General features: G+C 34.8%; 1 protein-coding gene across 1 annotated transcript in view; it reads left to right on the top strand.

The window, feature by feature from the left end:
- The first annotated feature begins 1,609 nt into the window (after window positions 1–1,609).
- The window catches only part of LOC137386983 (uncharacterized), a 61,911-nt gene continuing 44,638 nt past the window's right edge, over window positions 1,610–18,882 (top strand). Inside the window, exons 1-2 of the mRNA XM_068073240.1 lie at window positions 1,610–1,736; window positions 17,666–17,782. Coding sequence (XP_067929341.1) covers window positions 1,724–1,736; window positions 17,666–17,782 — 130 coding nt within the window. The 5' untranslated portion in view covers window positions 1,610–1,723. The remainder of the gene's footprint in view (window positions 1,737–17,665; window positions 17,783–18,882) is intronic.

Here is an 18,882-nt window from a genome sequence, read left to right on the forward strand (position 1 = left end):
AAAGTTGATTGGACAGATCAGTTATGAAAGTAGTCAAGGGCACAATCGGGCTGATCAATAAACAAATTTACAGGGCAATTCAGAAAGAAAATTGTATGATTAGTCTGTATTTATTACAATAAAAATTAAATAAAATATTGGTTAAGTTGTGCCAGCTGTATAAAAGTGAAATTGTGTTGCTTATGCTGTTAATCATGGTGTTTTTAGGAAAAAAACAGTTTTAATGAAAACTGTTTAGCTTGATTGCAATTAAAATTGGTACATTATACTCAAGTTCCACCTACATGTATTTGTTGTACAACTTTTATGTGGAATAATTACAGTGCTTGCAGAGCTTGTATGAACCACATTAAAATCTTGTAGCTTTTAAAATCAGCGGTGTAATAGTCTTACCAATGTTATAAATACGGATTCTCACTTTTCCTACACCAATCTTTTGCGCTGAAGACGTTGCATTTCCTTTGTGACATTCCTAAACTTCGATACATGTATAAACTAATCTAGAAAGTTATCTGCATGTATGTGACCACAAGTTTTACAAATGGGCTGACCTGTATGTGCAATTAGATTTGGTACAAGTAAAATTTCATTGCAAAGGAACCTTAAATATAGTGTTTATTTGGTTCAAATTTATTAATATATCACACATTGTCATGGAGTATGTGTGAGTGCCTGTGTGTGCGTGCGTGCATGCGTGTGTGAGCGTGTATGTGTTTCTCTGTTAGTTTGCATAAACCCTATGCATTTCTACGTGTTTGCCAGATTTTCTCCAACCATCACAATCATGTGTGCTGTACCTTCCACAAAGTTGCAAAAACAGTTTAGTTTAACAAAATGTTAGACCAGAATGGTTTGGTTTAACAACTCCATCTGGTATCAGAAAGCAATCTCTGTAAGACTCACATGAGAGCTATCTGATAGAAATCTTTGGCATCGCTGATAATACTGCTAGTTAATAATATACCAGGCGCCTCTCTCCCTCTGGTCCTCTGTATCTAAGACACACCCACAGCCATGAGTATACACTAGACTTCAAAGCACAAATTTAATTTGGAACTACTGGCTAGAAATACAATAACTGTAACTAAGTCAAAACAGAATAGCTTGTGATTAACCGATTTTTGATTCACTATGATTCAAGAGTTTCAAAAAGTTCAATTCCTTGCTTCGTATTGCATCTGCCTTTATTGACAGCCATTGGCTAGGCTTTGTGAAGTAGTCTTTACTCCTTCCAGTCAAGCCACACAACCATCAAGCATATTACTTGTAGCAATTCATATTTACTCAGACAAGAGGAAAGTATGGTAATGCAATGTGTTAGGAAGAGGTAATTGGTTTTATTAGAAAGACATTCATTTGTGTAACACCGCTTTATTGAGAACACATTTCCCATCTGGCTGTAAGCCATTGCTCTACGATACGATCGCCTGAGCACAATCTCTCTACCTGTACATCTTCAACTAAACAGCTAGCCTATTCTGGCATCCAGTGCTACTGCAGGCGTGTCAAAAAGGTCAAAGGTTGCAATCTTCTGCTGTTTGTTGTTATCTTAGGAGGTCAAGTTTCATTTGCATAGTGGAGTATGAGGTTATTTCCACATTCATCTGCTTGTAGCTGCCCAAAGGCAGCTGTGGCCAGCATTGTCTGCCGCTGGATTTTGCCGCACTACTTTTCGACATTTGCAAGTTTGAGAAACTACTAGAAGTAGGTCATTGACTTCGTTATGTCTGCTGCAGGTGAGGCAAGAAATATGTCATCTTTATTGTGTTTGGGTGGTAGATACCTTTGTAAATTTCACTAGCGTGGGTTTCAATTATGGGCCCCTCAGGCTACTTGACTCAGCATGACATCTTGAACGTTTTAGTTCCCCAAGCACATTGCTTTAGTATCTATACCTTTGGCTACTACAAGAGGCAAAACGCTTATTAAACGTTTAGGCATTCTGAGGTCAAACATCGTAGTTGGATGTTAACATGATGCAAAGCATTTTGTAGCCTTTTTGCCCAATTAAAATCAACTTATACCATCTTACGAGTTTTGATCTTGTTTTTTAAGTTGTCATGCACTGAATATTTTATCTATACTACAAATTTGTGTGAGTTAAACCAAATCCAGCAATCATTGGCTAACAACTAGAAATGACTAGTTCAAGCAGAGTGCCTCAGCTGCCTTGTTTTAAGTGATGCTAGCGGTGAAGGATGAGTTCAATCAAATTTTTAGTAGATTCGATCATGAAGTATTTTGTATTACTTGCAATCGTTTTTAACATTGGTGATGATCGACTGTATGGATGTTCAAAGATTAAAATTGAAAAAACTTTATTTAGGTTTAAACGTTCAGAAAAAGTATGTGTGAAATGTCGTCACAAGTTGCTATCATTGCTGTAGTTGATATTGGCTATTGTGTTCAGTATGCAGAATCGCGTGTCTCTATCAATCGGTTTCTTTTTCGTAGCACAGCTATGGACGTCATAGTCGTGTTTTAGCTGGATTAGACCGTTTTTAGATCTATTTTTGTTGAGTTCAATTTGAAAATATCCTGGCAGTCAGATCACCTCAAACATCAAAAAAAGTTGCCAATGATGAAAAATACTAATACTTTTTGATGAATTTTACATTTTACAGTTTACATTTCTAAAGGGGTAAGATTGAATAAATTTGAACATTGAAAAAACTAAACGTTTTGTCTTGTGACTACTACAAATATATTTTTGGAGCCTGCTGTTTTTTGTGTAATTTTAAAGTGACTCCTTCACTAGGCCACACCCAGTCTGAACGATCTGCAGGTAGACTTTGAGCATAAACAATGCAGATGCCATTCTAATGACACACATAGTTTTGTAGATTGGCTAGGCTTCTATGTACAGACCAAAGCGCAGTAGAGAAATGTTGCGCAATATAGCTGGCACTTCAAACATATCCAAACATATATGACTGTTTATGGTTAAACCATAACTGTCACGAACAACTTTTATCGTATATACTAGGTAAATCAGACACGCTAATTCTGATTCTGTAATCAAAGTAAAGATTAGTCCACTAACCTTCAAAGTCATTTAGGCTTTTTTAAATCGTTTCAATATCCGTTTCAAAAACAACACAATCGGCATTACAAGCTCCGCCCATAAATATGTGACAAACACCTAGCTTTTTCAGTAACAGAAGTTAAGAATGTTTAGTCCGATTTAGAATAATAGAGATAGGTGTCTTAAAACCCATTATTATCTAAATCCAGCCTGTAAAATAATTTCAGTTTTTTATGAAAGGTATATAAACTATTTAAAATTGCTCGTAGCTTGTTACATGATGTTTAAATGGGCTGGACGCCGAGAAAAATGAGCTCAAAAAGCGCGGTTTTATCACAAGCTAGCGTTGTTATCGCGCTTTTTTAAATATGCAATGTTAAATAGCTCATCTACCTTTCAGAAAAGACTGATATTATTTTTAAGGCTGATTTTAGATATTAATGGATTTTAAAACACCCATCTCTATTATTCTAAATCGGTCTAAACATCCCTACGTAACTTCTGTTCCTAAAAAGCTAGGTTACGTCACGCATTTATGGGCAGAGCTTGTTATGCCGATCGCGTTGTTTTCGAGACCGATATTAAAAGGCTGTAAAAAAGCCTTCATTACTCAGAAAGTTAGTGGACTAATTAATATTTTGAGTACAAAATTGGAATCAGCGTGCCTGATTTACCTAGTAAATACGATAAAAGTTGTTCGTGACAGTTATGGTTTAAATAAACTCAACAATTTATAAGTTTAACATTTACATTTTTGGAATTGCTTTCTGTTTGGCAGTAAATTTAGGTAAAAAAATCAATAATGGTTCAAAAGAATTTTGCTTGATACAAAAAGCTGAGTCTCACTGAAATTAAAACGGTTTCTCATCAGAGTTTCTCAAAAATGTTTCCTGAAAGTATTCTTGACTGAATATTTTCAAATTATTTCAGATTAATATAATAAAATGTGGAATGTACCAATATCAAGGATGGACCTCTCTTTATATGCTCCGCTGAGCAATATCTACAGACTCACCATAACTCTAACACTTCACATCAATCATAATCTTTATGAATGCTAGGAATTTGACCAGCTGTCACTTCAGGCAATTTTTATGCCATGTTTCCATTATATACATTAGGTAATCCAAAAACTTGGGTCATGTGCAAGATTAAAAAGGCACAATCCAAATGTCAAACGAGTTTTATTACTCACAAATTTTTATTGAATGCTTCATGCTTGCGGAAAATGGAAACAGCAGTTGCGAATGATGCACAAACAAATGCTGTGTCCGTTAGTCTATTTTAAAAACTTTCTATACCTCAATTAGCCCTAGTTTTAATTTAAGCAGCAAGATTGTGCTTCATTAACATCTTTGGCAGAGCATTTTTATCTCTTTAACAAAACACGTGTACTAAACCGCAGCTACTTATAGCATAGTAACTCAAATTGAACACAATTTCGAATCCACAAGATAGAATCATAGCGCTGGTAGACTAATACTATTCTGAGTTATATCAAAACCTACTCCGGGTGTGACCACATGAGAGCATCTGCATTGCCAAGTCTTAGACTCACCTAAAATTCCAATACTTAAAGTTTTTTAAACAAATTGACTAGACAAAATCTACAGTTTTGATATTTTTCAGTTGGTCAAGCACCTTTCAATAAATCAACCAGTTTTTATTCAATGAGTGATATACAGTATATTTGGATTGATGATATTCTTCAAGGTAATAGCGGTAGTCCTTGCGGTAGATTGATGATAGGGTTGCTATCACAACTTAGGAATTTTTATGACTTACAGTTCCTAGTTTTATTTTTAGTTTTTTCAATTGCCAAAACGTATTATTATTATTACTAAAGCTGCCTTCTTGTGTCTGCAACTAGTTTACCATATTTATACTTTTAAAATTCTTCATCTGCTATTTGGCAAGCTGTAGTTACATAATCTTTCATGTGCCAAGAAGTAATCTTTCCTTTTGCTTTGTTTTTATAAGTCATATCATATCACCTGAAATCAACTTGTCAAGTTGTATGAAATAATCTCATTGATCTAGTCCCTACTAATCTTTGCTAGTGCAATGTTAGTCTACAGATGCTCTCATAACATTTTATGTCATGAACTGGGGTTGATCAGCAAGTTGCTCCTGCATTCTAGATTTTTAAAACTGAATATTTCAATATTGCAGCTACGTGTAATTGTGCAAGTAATAGTGATAGGCTGGGCAATGAAACTATTACTCCATATTATTTCTAAACTTTTGTAGTGATGGTTATTTGTATTTGTTATTATTAGTTGTATTCATGCTACTAGTGGATGTGTCACATTCAATAACTTGAAACAAAAGTAGTCTTATTGGCAATTACTTGTGGCAGAAATACATATTGAGCAAATATTGATGCGATAAAACAAATGTAGTCAAACATGAATGCTAAGGACATGGGTGCACTTCTGTCTCTGTGTCATCTCTGATACTTCTACACAAATTCTCCATCAGTTTCCTAGCAAATGTACTTACAGCTGTTCTTTTGTTGTTTATTTGCCATGTTTTGATATTTCAAACCCGATGTAATCCTTCACTGAGAATAATACAACCTAGAAAACTGACAAAGTGGTTTTACGACCTCATGATCATGTAGATGTCGCTGCATGTACCTCCAGATCTGAAGCATAACAACCTTTTTAGAGATTACGTCAAAGACAAAATTAAATTGTGAATAGCTGGATAAAATTCAAATTTACACAATGTTATTCCAGTATAAGATAACTGGTTAAATTTGGATGATAACTTATTGAAATAAGGTAATTTTTTGTCTAATTGTGGTACACTTTTAGCCATTCAAGGGTGTTTGTATTGGTACCTTGTGCTTATTTTGCTATCAAATATTTTAATGTCTTATACTAAAATAGGTTAGCAAAATTACTTCAAAGGGTAAACTTACGCCAACAAAGCCAACCATAGGTGAAAAATAGTGACTGGCACATTTCCAGTATCACTAGCTTATTTCAAGCTGATAACTACGCATGCATTTTACATGTGCCCATAGCTATTGATTTTATATACAACAAACTAATGTCAACATCAATATTTGGAAACAAAATAATGACTCAATACATTTATCCTTGCTTTTCTAGGAGGTCAAAGGTTATATTGCTAGTTCATGGTTCAAACATCTCTAACTATCAGAATTTGTACATTGGTATTTATGGCCATAAGTTAATTTGTGGTGAGTCTAGGCTTTCATGTACTTGAACAGCTTTATCCTTGTTTATGTTTGCTCTGTTTACTGCGCAGTGTGGTTATATTCAAGATAATGGCTCATTTCCATAAACCGCCCTAGACCAGAAATAAGGTGTTTTACCCTATTTCACTTCAAGTATGGCCATCAGTTCAAAAAATCTTAGCGTTTTTAATCTATGATGCATCTCAGCTTGAACATAAACTTGCAAAGAATATTTAATTTTTTAAAAGTATGATGAACAAATATGTGGGATGAAATTATTTTAGCAGCCATCAAACTGTGTCTGACAATAAATTGTTTCACTAGTGATAACATTTCAGTGATTTGTCAGCTTTGACTGGATTGACACAAGGCAACATTTTTGGGCAAGTGGCACTTGTGAGCTGTGCATTTTTTGTTAAAGATAAACTTGCACACAATTTTAGTAGACTTTATTAGAAAGTATCGGTATTTATCTACATGTATCATTTGCAAATAGTTTTGACATTTTAGTTGAAATGACTGCCAGGATGTGTCAAGAATAAAATTGATAAAACTTGATCACTGTTAAAATGCCAGAAAATTCACCGATGAAATAAAATTCATGTTGGCTTATGCAGTATAAATGTTTTTTTCTGATTGGTCATTTGCATTGATTTATTAGCTGTTATTAAAATTATTTCAAAATCCTAAATAAATGGTCTAACAATGAGTTTACATTTGTGTACATAGGAGTACACATTGGCTTACATATACAGAGGTTTACTCGAGTACAAATATGTGTATGTACATATATTTTGTTCAGTATGTTATGTTCCTAGTTCATAGTATTTTTGCAGTATTATGCAAGAGCGGACAATTGAAACGAATATCAGTGCTTGACATCACTAAAACACGTTCACATATGTTCATTCGTGCAAAATGCTGTAAACCTTTATGGATTGTCTGTGCTAATGTATGAGTTGCAGAAAAAAATGTGTAGCGCACAAGTAAAGCCTGATTCTAATTCTAACATCGATTATTTCCAGTCATCTGTTAAAATAAAACGGCATAAATTCTCTCAAAAATTGCAAAGAAAAGCATTTGGGTAGACAATAAGTCAATATTCAGGGCAAAACTTTGGTCAGCAAAAGATTGATACGTGAAAAGATCAATAAAACTATAGCCATTAATCGACATGGTGCTAACAAAGTTTGAAAAGAACCAGATAGGCCCAAATAGATACGCCCCACTATGTTGGTGAAGTTTGAGAGAGTGATCCAATCATATAAGGCTACTGCTCATGAAAAGGAATCAGTCCTAAAGAAGAAGTAACATGCTTGCTTCAAAATGTAGCTGTGATGTCACTAAGCAATTAAAAAGGATGATAAAAGCAGTAAAAAAGTTTGCAGACTCACCAATTACTTCTACCAGCCCCAGTCTCATAATTTGTGTGACAGCCAGAGATTTAACTTTTTAGTTGGATTTTGGCGCGTAAAATGGGGACTCATCGATTCAACTAAACATATTAAATATTTAGAAGTAAATATTGAATATCAGAACACTAAAGGTTACAATTATCAAGTTTTTGAAAGATTGATTGGATTTTGGTAATAGAAAATGGCTAACTGAAGAGCTATGTTTTAAAATATTTATGTTGAAGCATTTCACAAATTGCTGCGCTAGTCCTGGGTGTGGCCATGACTCATAACACTAGTTTAAAACACCCTACTTGTAGGGTGTCTTAAACTAGTGTACCAGACAGTTTTAAACATGTACCAGACAGTTTTAATTAAGTTTAAATTGATTTTCTCTAAAATTAATCATACAACGGACACATTTTTTATATAACCAGTATGCGCTATTTTAGCCAAAAATATATAAAAACACTCATGATTTTGGTTTTGCTTGTGCATTGATATGTATAAGACATGCTACTGACTTTACTCAATCTGGTTATTGTGAACCATCATGTACTTCCAGTATAACAAAAACTGGTGGTTTCCTATAAAACTATGGTGGCGTGTGATTGGAATGTGAATGTATCATGCCTACGGCGCTATAAATTATAGTTGGTTCACACTATATCATAGCCAGTCTTGACAAACTGTTGTTGTTGCAGAGTTGTCTCTCGGCGAGCGGGGCGAGCAAAACAACAGCTTGTCACAAGACGCATTGCACCTGATGCATCAGCTGCACTGAAAGGGAGTTGTTCTCTTCCGTCTATGCAGCTTGACTGCGTTGTCATGACGGTCGCTCCATCGTTAATCATAACGGATTTTGCGCAAAAATTTATGTAGAAAAAATAAGATGAAAACATTTAACCAGAGACCAGCATCTGCTGTAAACTTTAGTAGATAAAATAAATAAAAAATAAAATCAATAAGAACAAATAAAACTGACTGAGCGCACAAATACCGTAACAACATGTTTAGTTGCTGCCTAAGTTCTTAAGTTTCTTAATTTCTTAAGTTTGTCGGAGAGACTGGTTAAACGTTTTACTCTTATTTTTTCTACATGAATCTTTGCGCTACATCCGTTATTATTACCAATGGAGCAACCTACATAACATCGCAGCGAAACTGCATAGACGGAAGAGAACAACTCCCTTTTAATGCAGCTGATGCATCAGGTGCAATGCGTCTTGTGACAAGCTGTTGTTTTGCTCACCCTGCTCAAGGGGGACAACTTTGCAAAAACAGCAGTTTATTAAGACAGGCTAACTATATTGTTGTATTTCGGAGTTGATGGCACAATACTTTGGTGATGGTTAATATTCAAAAACCAGTTACAATAGCAGTTGATAGATGCGGTGTAGTAACTAATAGCTGTGGTATAGTTAAATGCATGCCAGTGATATTTATGCATTTTTTGGTACGTACAGATGTGTGAGTAAAGAGGAAAAGGTTGTCAAGAATAATTTGGTTAGTTTTTGAGTTTTACTGCACAACTTTCTAAGCTTAGCTGCATGAGATGATGAGTCTGTTTGAACAACCTCTACTATGCATTTTTTGTTATGTTTGGAGCACCTTTTAATTATTTCAAATAATGGTAAAGCATATCAGAGTATAATATTAATTTTAAAAAATACTAACAATGCTTCCAAGGCTAGATGAAAAAAATTTATCTCAGATAAAAACAGCCATTAAAGTTTTCCTCCATAGCCTACTTTAAAAGTACATTTTTGCTCTTCACCACCGTGATGCATTTAAAAATTAAACTAACAAGCACTAAAACATTTTAAGCTCAAATTTTGGCTTGCAGTGAACTTTTATTCTGCAATCTTAAAATATTGTGTTATATTAAACTGATCCATTTTTCAGTATTTTTTTTATCAAGACATACTCCTTTCTTTGTGGTGTTTTAATAAATCATTTAGAACCATCCGCTAAAATTATTAAAATGCAGCGAATTTACTAAGCTTGCGAAATTAGAGCTTGTCCATACTATATAAGATAGATTCAACTTAAGGCCGGTTCACACTATGTCACCATTTGTCAGCATTTGTCAGCCATTTCGGCATTCATCGTCGATTAGGTGAACCGTGAATTGATGGCATTGACGAAGCATCGCAGACACATCGGGAAAGCATGCAGCTGTCAAACTTTCCCGATGCATCAACGACTGTCTTTCAAATGTGAACCAATTCAGCTATGGTAGTTCGCCGTCGTGTATAGCGTGATTAATTCATATATATTTATAATAGTCACTGCGAGACTAGTTTTGGTTCTCTCATGCAAAAACCAAGAGGTTTCTTTGTGAAATATTGAAAAGATAAACTGTCACAGAGTATTTCCTGATGCAAACTCAGATGGGTGTGTGATGGTGTGAACATGGTTATCATCGACAGTCACCAAAGGATTGTTGCATCAACTCCGAATTATGACGATATGGTGTGAACCAGCTTTAATTTATTACCTGTAGGCATGGTACATTCACATTCCAACTACACGCCACCATAGTTTTATAGGAAACCACCAGTTTTTGTTATACTGGAAGTACATGATAGTACACAATAACCAGACTGGGTAGAGTCAGTAGCATGTCTTATGCATATCAATGCATTAGCCAAACCAAAATCATGAGTGTTTAAACATATTTTTGGCTAAAATAGCAAACACTGGCTATATAGCAAATGTGTTCGTTGTATGATATAATGTTTAATTTGATCCAGTCTTTTAGTGACTCAGGCTTTCAATAGAGTAATTACAATTTTTGACTCAGAAAACAACATTTAGAAGATAAATCAAAGTGGATTGATACACATTTGGCTAAATGGTTGCCTACAGCATAGTTTATTTTACAATAAATTTTTACCACATTTTTTGCCTCCCCATTTAGAGAAGTTCACAGCCCTCTAAAATCTTTTATGAATTGCTTTGTGCTAACAGAAATAATTTATGGAGGGCATGCAAAAATGTGTAAAACTAGTCAAAAATACTTAAACTCTGCAGACAATTTTTAAACAAAATTAATATTTAACACTCTGAAGCCTGACTTTTTAAATATAAGCAGATCCCCTGGTTGTAGACCACAATTATTAAAAACTTTCTATTGACTGTGAAAGCACTTAAAATATTATAATTTCATTTAAACTGAATATGATACTGAAGTTGTAAGCATGCAGATCATAACGGAAATCAAATAAAGCAAATTTTTTTATTCATGCTCTTTCAAAGAAATGATGTTTTACTAGTATGTGAAAACATGACTGATGTACAACAAATCTGATAGTGTTTATATTTGCTATGAATAGAAAACCAATAATGTTAGTGTAAAGATCTTGTTGCTGAGAAAGAGCTTTTCAGACTTCTTTATTCTTCATTACCAAAAATCTTTATCCATGTGTCATTAGAAACTAAGGTTTAGTCAGCCGCCATTTTTAATCTTAGGTTGGTTAGAAATAGGTTCTGTATTTGGGCAGCATCTCAAAACTATTTGGTAAATCAACTCAAAACTCTGCTGTTCAACTGAAAACCTAGTTCCTAAAATCTTATAATCCTACATCAATAGAAAGAGCCAAAGAACTCAGCCCACACAAAGAATCAGTAGAAAAACAATTCCGTTTCTGGCCCAGTCGTTGAAGCGTTAAATCTCGAAATTGCCAGCTAATCAACAATGGATTTTTATGATACACACGTAATACCTTATGATGCTTTCAAATTCTTGTCGTGTATTTTAGAGGGTTGGTGTAATAAATTATTGAAAAAATATCTATCGTGTCATAAGGTATGCAATAAGCATTAGATTCCTTTTGCGCACATCCATAGATTTGGTGTTATCGTCTATATTCACCTTTAAGCAATATGTGAACAATACTGCAATTATTAGCTCGCCCAGTACTCTGTCAGTCTGTGGGGCTGGGAGAAATTTTTAGTTTTGCAGACAAAGTGCAGAAAATAACTATTTGTAGTTCTGCTCAAACCCAGCACTAGGCAGTTGATTGGTGTAGGTGTTAGAGTGTTGGTTCATCAAACGGAATGTCGCCAGTCAAATTCTTGCTGAAAACTATCTCTTATCTTGTTTTTCAATACTGAATGCAGACAGAGTAGTACCCTAAGGAAGATCGTCGGATATGGCTTTAAATATTGTTCTCGCAATATGGTTCAGATTTCCAATAAAGTACAGAAAATAACTAGACACATAAAAAAATCTATGAGAGTAAATGATTAGCATAAGTGGTAATGCGCATCGATAGTATGCCGAATGTCATGAGTTTGAATTTTGCCCAGTGCAATCTTTTTTTTCTACTGTTAAGGTCAAGCGCCTTCCCTTAACTGGCTACTGCAATCCACCCCTGTTTCAGGCAGAGAAAGAGTGTATGAGTTCAAAGTGAATAAGTTTGCATTTGACTGTAAGCCCCATAATCAATCTACAACAGAGTCATTCACAACTCCACAGGGAGCCAAGTCACCCAATTTACTACCATATAAAAGGAAGGTGGATATGTACAAAAACAAGTAAAAACATAGCCCATGATTGAAACTGAATATAATAATAGTATAAAAAGAAGTATAAATATGATTAAATAATTATTGGCGTCGCCGAATAAAAACGTACAGAGTAATAAGAAATAAGCATATACAACAGACAGGGGAGACGAATCACGATATTTAAAAAGGACAAGACAGTATAAGGCATATAGGAGTAAATAAAGTAAATGCAACGTCCGCCACACTACCCTCTAACTATGGCTTCAGACAGACTTCTACTTTGGCAGTTTTGTGTGTCATGAGAGATCATCAGGTGAGTTAATAAATTACTCTGAAGTTGAAAGAACAGTGCTGGTGGTAGTGTGTTGGATGGTTGACCCACCCATTGTGTGTTTAATCCACATATGATACCATTTGTTGGCAAATAGCAAGACATAGTTACTGCTATAGTAAAGATTACATAGTACGAAATCCAGTAAAACATTTAGCATACATTGAAAATCTTTGCTGGAAAGAAATTATTTGGTTGCCATAGCTTAAAACATTAAAATATTTACTATAGGCTGTGTTTGTCCGCTCAAAGCCATTATTGGATGTTAGAACAGAATATTCCAGTATACGGGATTTAAAGTCACTACATTCAGATTGGTGGATCAACACTGTAACAGCTTTACCACCTCATTGAATAACTATGCAAATAGTTGTTACATTTGATAATCTCTCACGCAGGCTGGAATGATAGTGTCTTAGTATTTATACAGATCTCATACCACAATTTTTATGAATATTTGCAGTCAGACCCTGTCATATTTCTCATAAAGCTACGAGGGAACAGGATGAGCATCTAACCCTTGTTTTTACAAGTCAAAAGAATCATGGCTATTTCTGTAGCTTACAGCATTATATTATTATTAGTAGTATTGTTAAAATCAAATATCATTGTCAATAGTATTGGAACTAGTCAATGGAAATCACCAATTTACTTTGATTGATGTCCCATAACTGTGCATATAGCTATTGTATGTGCTTTATTAACACACCTGCCAATCTCCCACAGCACAGGTGAGACTGTCAGAGTGCTGGTCAATGTTTGAAGTACTAGCCGATGTTCGAAGTACTAGGCAATGTTGTAGAATACTAGCAATGTTTGAATTTAAGGTTAAAGGTGGTAATAAAAAACTGTTTTTGATGGGACTAAAACTCATGATAAGCCAACACTCTAGCTGTCTAACATATATATTAATCAACAGCCTAGTACCACTTCATAACCACATATCCCTATCCTGCACTCATTCAGGTAAACACCTTAAACACCCATAGTGTATTTCCATTACTAGCATAATCTATTCACAATCACCTCCAGCTGCTAGGAACAATTGTGTTATCAGGACAAAGGTATTTGGGTCAAATCCTTGTTGTCTTATCCCGTCCAATCTCCTTGTGCTATTTCACAATTAATTAACCAGCCATCAAAATGATTATATGGCCAAAATGTAAACAAATGGAATATCTAAGACTGATTGTCGCTTACCAATAACATTCCTCCAGATTTCTTACAACAATCAAAACCCTATTGCCTAGGTAAAGCTAATACCTGTGCTAGCCGAGAGCTGCCATCAAACAACTTCCAGTTGACCTTTGCCTCGTTGTTAATCAACTGCTGTCATAATTTTGTCAGCCATTGATTGAAGCAGTAGTCAGCATGTTATGTAATAAATCATTGACGTCCGGAGCCGCGGCTGTAAAGGAGGCGTCACTTTAAAGAAATGCTGCCCTGTTAAACAGGCAAATTTACTGTTGCTGACGCCAGCAGTGAAAGAAAGCAAATTCACTTGCATATTTGATATTTTTGTTAGATGTTTTATTACCAATAAGTATCTGACTGCCAAAGAATATGTTTTATTGCAGCTTTTTTTGCAATGGCCACACACATAAGACCCTTTACTGCAAAATAGTTTCAGAACTATAAGATCAATAAACTTCAAATGATTATCTATTAAGTAATAGTACTGTTGACAGTGAATACTTGGCTTTAACAATCATAATAATTGTAACAATAAAAATAATAATAGTACTAATAAGACTGTGAGCTATAGTAATAATCATAATTCTTTTGACTTGAAACATGCTTAAGTTGCTCATGATAAGAGTGAATAGAGTAGAAAAAGTGTTTAAGCTTAATCCGCAACATATTTGTGTGGTTGCTCTATGGCGTCAACTAGTATACATTTTTTGCTGAACAAGTTTGTTTCAAAGCTTTATCATAAACCATGTGACTCAAACGCTATAAAAACGTGCATTTGCCAATTTCAAATACTAATTTTTAACATATAAGGCCTATTCATTTGTCACACAAAAATAACTGAGTAGCAAAACAATTATAACAGCCCAAAGTGCCGTCAAAAAAGTAGTTTAGTCTACAATAGAAATGGAGGCTATAAAGTCACCAAACACTTTTTTTAATTAAAGTTGCTAAAACCAATACAAAATATACGCAATTTAAATCTTGAATAGTGCAATGAAATTCAGCTCTATAGATGTCAAGAGCAAAGAGGTTTTTCTTGTTTCTGTTGCCGTCAGTGCTCTCCATAAAGAAGAAGTTGAAAAGCAAAGGCTAGGGCTATCGTCTTGCTACATGTCTATGAGCTTCACCTTTGAGAATAATACTCATGGTACTGAAATCAAATATTTTGTGGCACCGGATTGTCAGCAAAGACATTCTTTGACATTTTTTTGATTATTTAGGTTCATTAGGATTGATGCTCTTTCTTTGCAATGCATTACCCGAACCTGTGGGACTTACTATTGGTATCAGGTTTGCTGTTAATTTGTCATTCTAGCTATATGTTTGAGGTTATGTTTACTCAACATGTTATATTTTAATTAAGAATAAAAATGCTATCAAAGCTGTCAGCTTCTTAATTTTAAATTTTTTTAAAAGCTATGAAATATGTGCATTTCTCAAACATAATCAACTGTGTGATTTTCCACCAGGTATTTTTGTGACAGATCATGCTGATGTGTGTAGCCATGGCCAAAGGTGCCTATGCTCTAACCAAAAACATGCTAAGGTTATACACAGTGCCAATTCTACACTAAAGCAAGTGCCAAACTCAATTATTTTTTGACATATCTGCTCAGATCAAAGCCAAACCTACAGTTATTTTCTTTTTTTAGTCTTTGTTCTCTTATGAACACCGTCTGTCAACACTGCTTTTTGATACTGCATTCAAGCAATTAGAACTGAAATAAGCCAAAAGTTAAAAGTAACTAGGTCAATTACTTGCTGAGGAGGTGTGGGTTTAGCAATGGGTAATTTGTAACGTGACAACAAGTTTTTGCATGTATAAATGTTATGTGACAGGTTCCTGATGACTTAGTGCACTCAATTAAGATACATTGATGATGGTAGCTTGCGAATTGTATGAAAGTAGCTAGTAGATAATTTTATGAGTTAATCATGTGATAAGTTGGTCAATAATTGAGTTAATTAGTTGATGTTTTGGGCCGATTAGATAGTGATTTGTTAAGCTGGCCAATTAAGGAAAAAATCGAAGACTGAACTGATGAATTGATAGCATAAAAAGTTTATTATAAAATGTGTTGATGAGTTGATGTATTAAGATGATCATATGTTAAGTTTATGATATAAGGAAGAGATCATATAATGAATTGATAGGTTGATATTGATATGAATGTAAATTACATCAAATTGATTAGTTAATAATGAAAGGAGTTTATCATATATTGAGTTAATCATATGATGGTGTATTAAAATAATCTCACATTAAGTAGAGCAGTTAATAATATGCTGAGTCAATCAAATATTAACTTGATGCCTTAGTGATGTAGCCTGTCTTGACAAAATGTTGTTTTTGCGGAGTTGTTCCCCCATCGAGTGGGCGAGCAACACAACAGCTTGTCACAAGACGTACTGCACCTGACGCATCAGCTGCACTGAAAGGGAGTTGTCCTTTTCTGTCTATGCGCCTTGGCTGCGATGTTATGTCGGTCGCTCCATTGGTAATCATAACAAGCTTTGCTATGATGCTATGCTTTGCTACGAACTTCGTTATGATTACCGATGGAGCGACCAATCTAACAACCAAGCAACCAAGTCGCATAAACGGAAGAGAACAACTCCCTATAAGTGCGGCTGATGCATCATGTGCAGTACGTCTTGTGAGAAGCTGTTGTGTTGCTCGCCCGCTCGACGGGGGCACAACTCTGCAAAAACAAGTTTGTCAAGACAGGCTATTAGTGATACTATGAGTAAAATCGATTAAGATTTGATGAGTAAATAGTTTTTTTGTTTTGCTTCAATGATTTCTCAAATTTTTCAAATTCATTGTTGTCCTTGACTCGGTATTTAGGCAAAACTTATTCACTATCTAATAGGTAATGCTGATAAAACCTAAACATCATTCACAAAAGAAATATAAAGCTATAGAACATACATTGTCAAATTTTATTGCTACATACTTTCTAGCGAAAATCTCATAGGAGATGAAAAAAGTATATTGATTGCAAAATTTAGCTTTGTATGTTTTGAGTAAAGCCGAAAAGCATAGAATGTCAAATGCTTTTTATGACAGTTGAAGTGAAGCTTAATTCAGAGTGTAAGCAATGCTAATCGATTATACTACTTTTTATGCTTTGGTTCTTCCATAGGTTTTAAGGTACTGTGCAAAATTCTAAATGTTCCAAGTACATAAAGCTTTGCTTTGGCGTTTATTTTGATGCTCTCTAAACAAAGTTTGCAACAAAACTAAAAAAAAGTTTATGCTTTTTAGCTCACTGTTTCACTTTTTTTCATCTTGTTTTTACACTTTTTTTAAACATAGATTTTTATAAATTTGGAAACTCTCAACCCTGTTTTGTTTGCTAAGCGTTAAGTAATATGAGGGTGGCATTCATCTAATTGCTAAATTTAGGTTTCATATTCTTATTAGTGGTAGCACCTTTTTGGCTAATAAAGTTTTGTATGTCTCTATTCATAGAGGCCTTCATAGAGTACTCATAAGGCTTTATCGTTATTCATAGAGGGTAGATAATTGCTTCTCAGTGACATCATTGTAAACATTAGCTAGTTAACTTGTGTAGGTTTTTATAACTGACTACTTCATTGTTACAAGTTTGCTCTGTGAAGATCATACTTTTTGGGTAAATTTTGTCTAAGTTCACTTCTAATCAAGAAAAGTATTCCCGCTTCAAATTCACTACCTTGAAATTAAAAGCACTACCTTAAAATCAATATATATAAGAAAACTAACTACCAGTCGTTGGTTGTACATAGGTCTTAAGAACTTTTAAATTTATTCCCCATATCATTAGAAAATGATAAAAAATTGTGTCCGCACGGCCAAAAACGTCCTTCATCTCAAATTTGGTGTTCCAAAGTCCTTACAAAACGCATGATTTGAGACCCTCTCCTTTCCACAAGATAATATGGCTGTGTTTGCATGACCACACTGCTGTACAAATAGGCTTTGCATTGCATGGCTCCACCTTTTGCACTTACAGAGAGAGAGGGGCCAAGAATAAGGGCCTCAAACAGAAAGGGGTGGATAAAACAGTTGAGTGCAAGGTACAGTGGAAGAATAGAGGAAGTGGCAGAAGACTCGGTACTCTATGAAGAAGGTAATGCCAGCTGAGAATACACGCTTCATCAACGATCTCTTTTGTCGTGTAATTTTGCATACCAGAAAATTATACAGAGAGCTTGAAAATTGCAACACAAAGGAGAATATTTCTAATTTAGGTTCAAACAATTTGGTTTAATTGCCCTCTTTCGAAGGGATAGTTTTTCAAAAATTTCCCAACTGTAACTCATCTGATAAGGTAAGTTCTATGGTAGCCACATTTCTACCTCAAGTGGATAGGGTGCTTGCTCAAGTAGCCATAGAGCCATCTAAGGCTGACACATTGCTCTCTTAACTAACAACATGCTACTAAAGGCTGGTTCACACTATATCGTCGTATTTCGGTGTTGATGCCACAATGTTTCGGCGATTGTCAAAGATAACCATGTTCACACTATCACATACCCATCTGTGTTGGCATCAGAAATTGCTCAGTGGCGTAGTGTTTTCATTTATCTTTTTAAATTTTCATGAAAAAACTTCCCTGTTTCTGAGTGCTTAGTCCCGCAGTGACTATCATAAGCGGATATGAATAAATCACTCTATCCGGCACCGTGAATTACCGTCGCTGAAATGGTTTACATTTGAAAGGCAGTCTTTGATGCTCAGCGAAATATCAAAAAAGTGTGACAGCTGCAAACTTTCACGACGTGTCCGCAATGCTTCTTCGATGCCATTAATTCACGGCTCACATAATCGACGGTGAACGCCGAAAGGAAAACCCTGACAAACGGCGATATAGTGTGAACCAGCCTTAAAGTATTTATTTCGATGTCTCTGATGTTCACTGATTTCCCCCTTTCACAAATACATAGTTCTAATTATTCACTTATACTCATGCAGTCATGATTACAGTTCAAATATCTTTGTGCTAAGGTCAAATACCGGCTACATTTGTTGTCAAAACACATCATTTCCATAGTCAGCTTATTCCAACTTGTTACTAATGACACTATGGCATGCTGAGTAGAGATAAAAATGTTGGGTTATGCCAGTAGAGAGAAAGGTTTTCAGTGGTTGTCCAAAAGAGTTGAAAATAATTCCTATTCCATTTTATGATTACAAGTTAAATTGATTTGTGATTTTCTCTTAAATGCT

The sequence above is a fragment of the Watersipora subatra genome, chromosome 2 (assembly GCF_963576615.1).
Source record: "Watersipora subatra chromosome 2, tzWatSuba1.1, whole genome shotgun sequence".
In the NCBI taxonomy this organism is placed as follows: Eukaryota; Metazoa; Bryozoa; class Gymnolaemata; order Cheilostomatida; family Watersiporidae; genus Watersipora; species Watersipora subatra.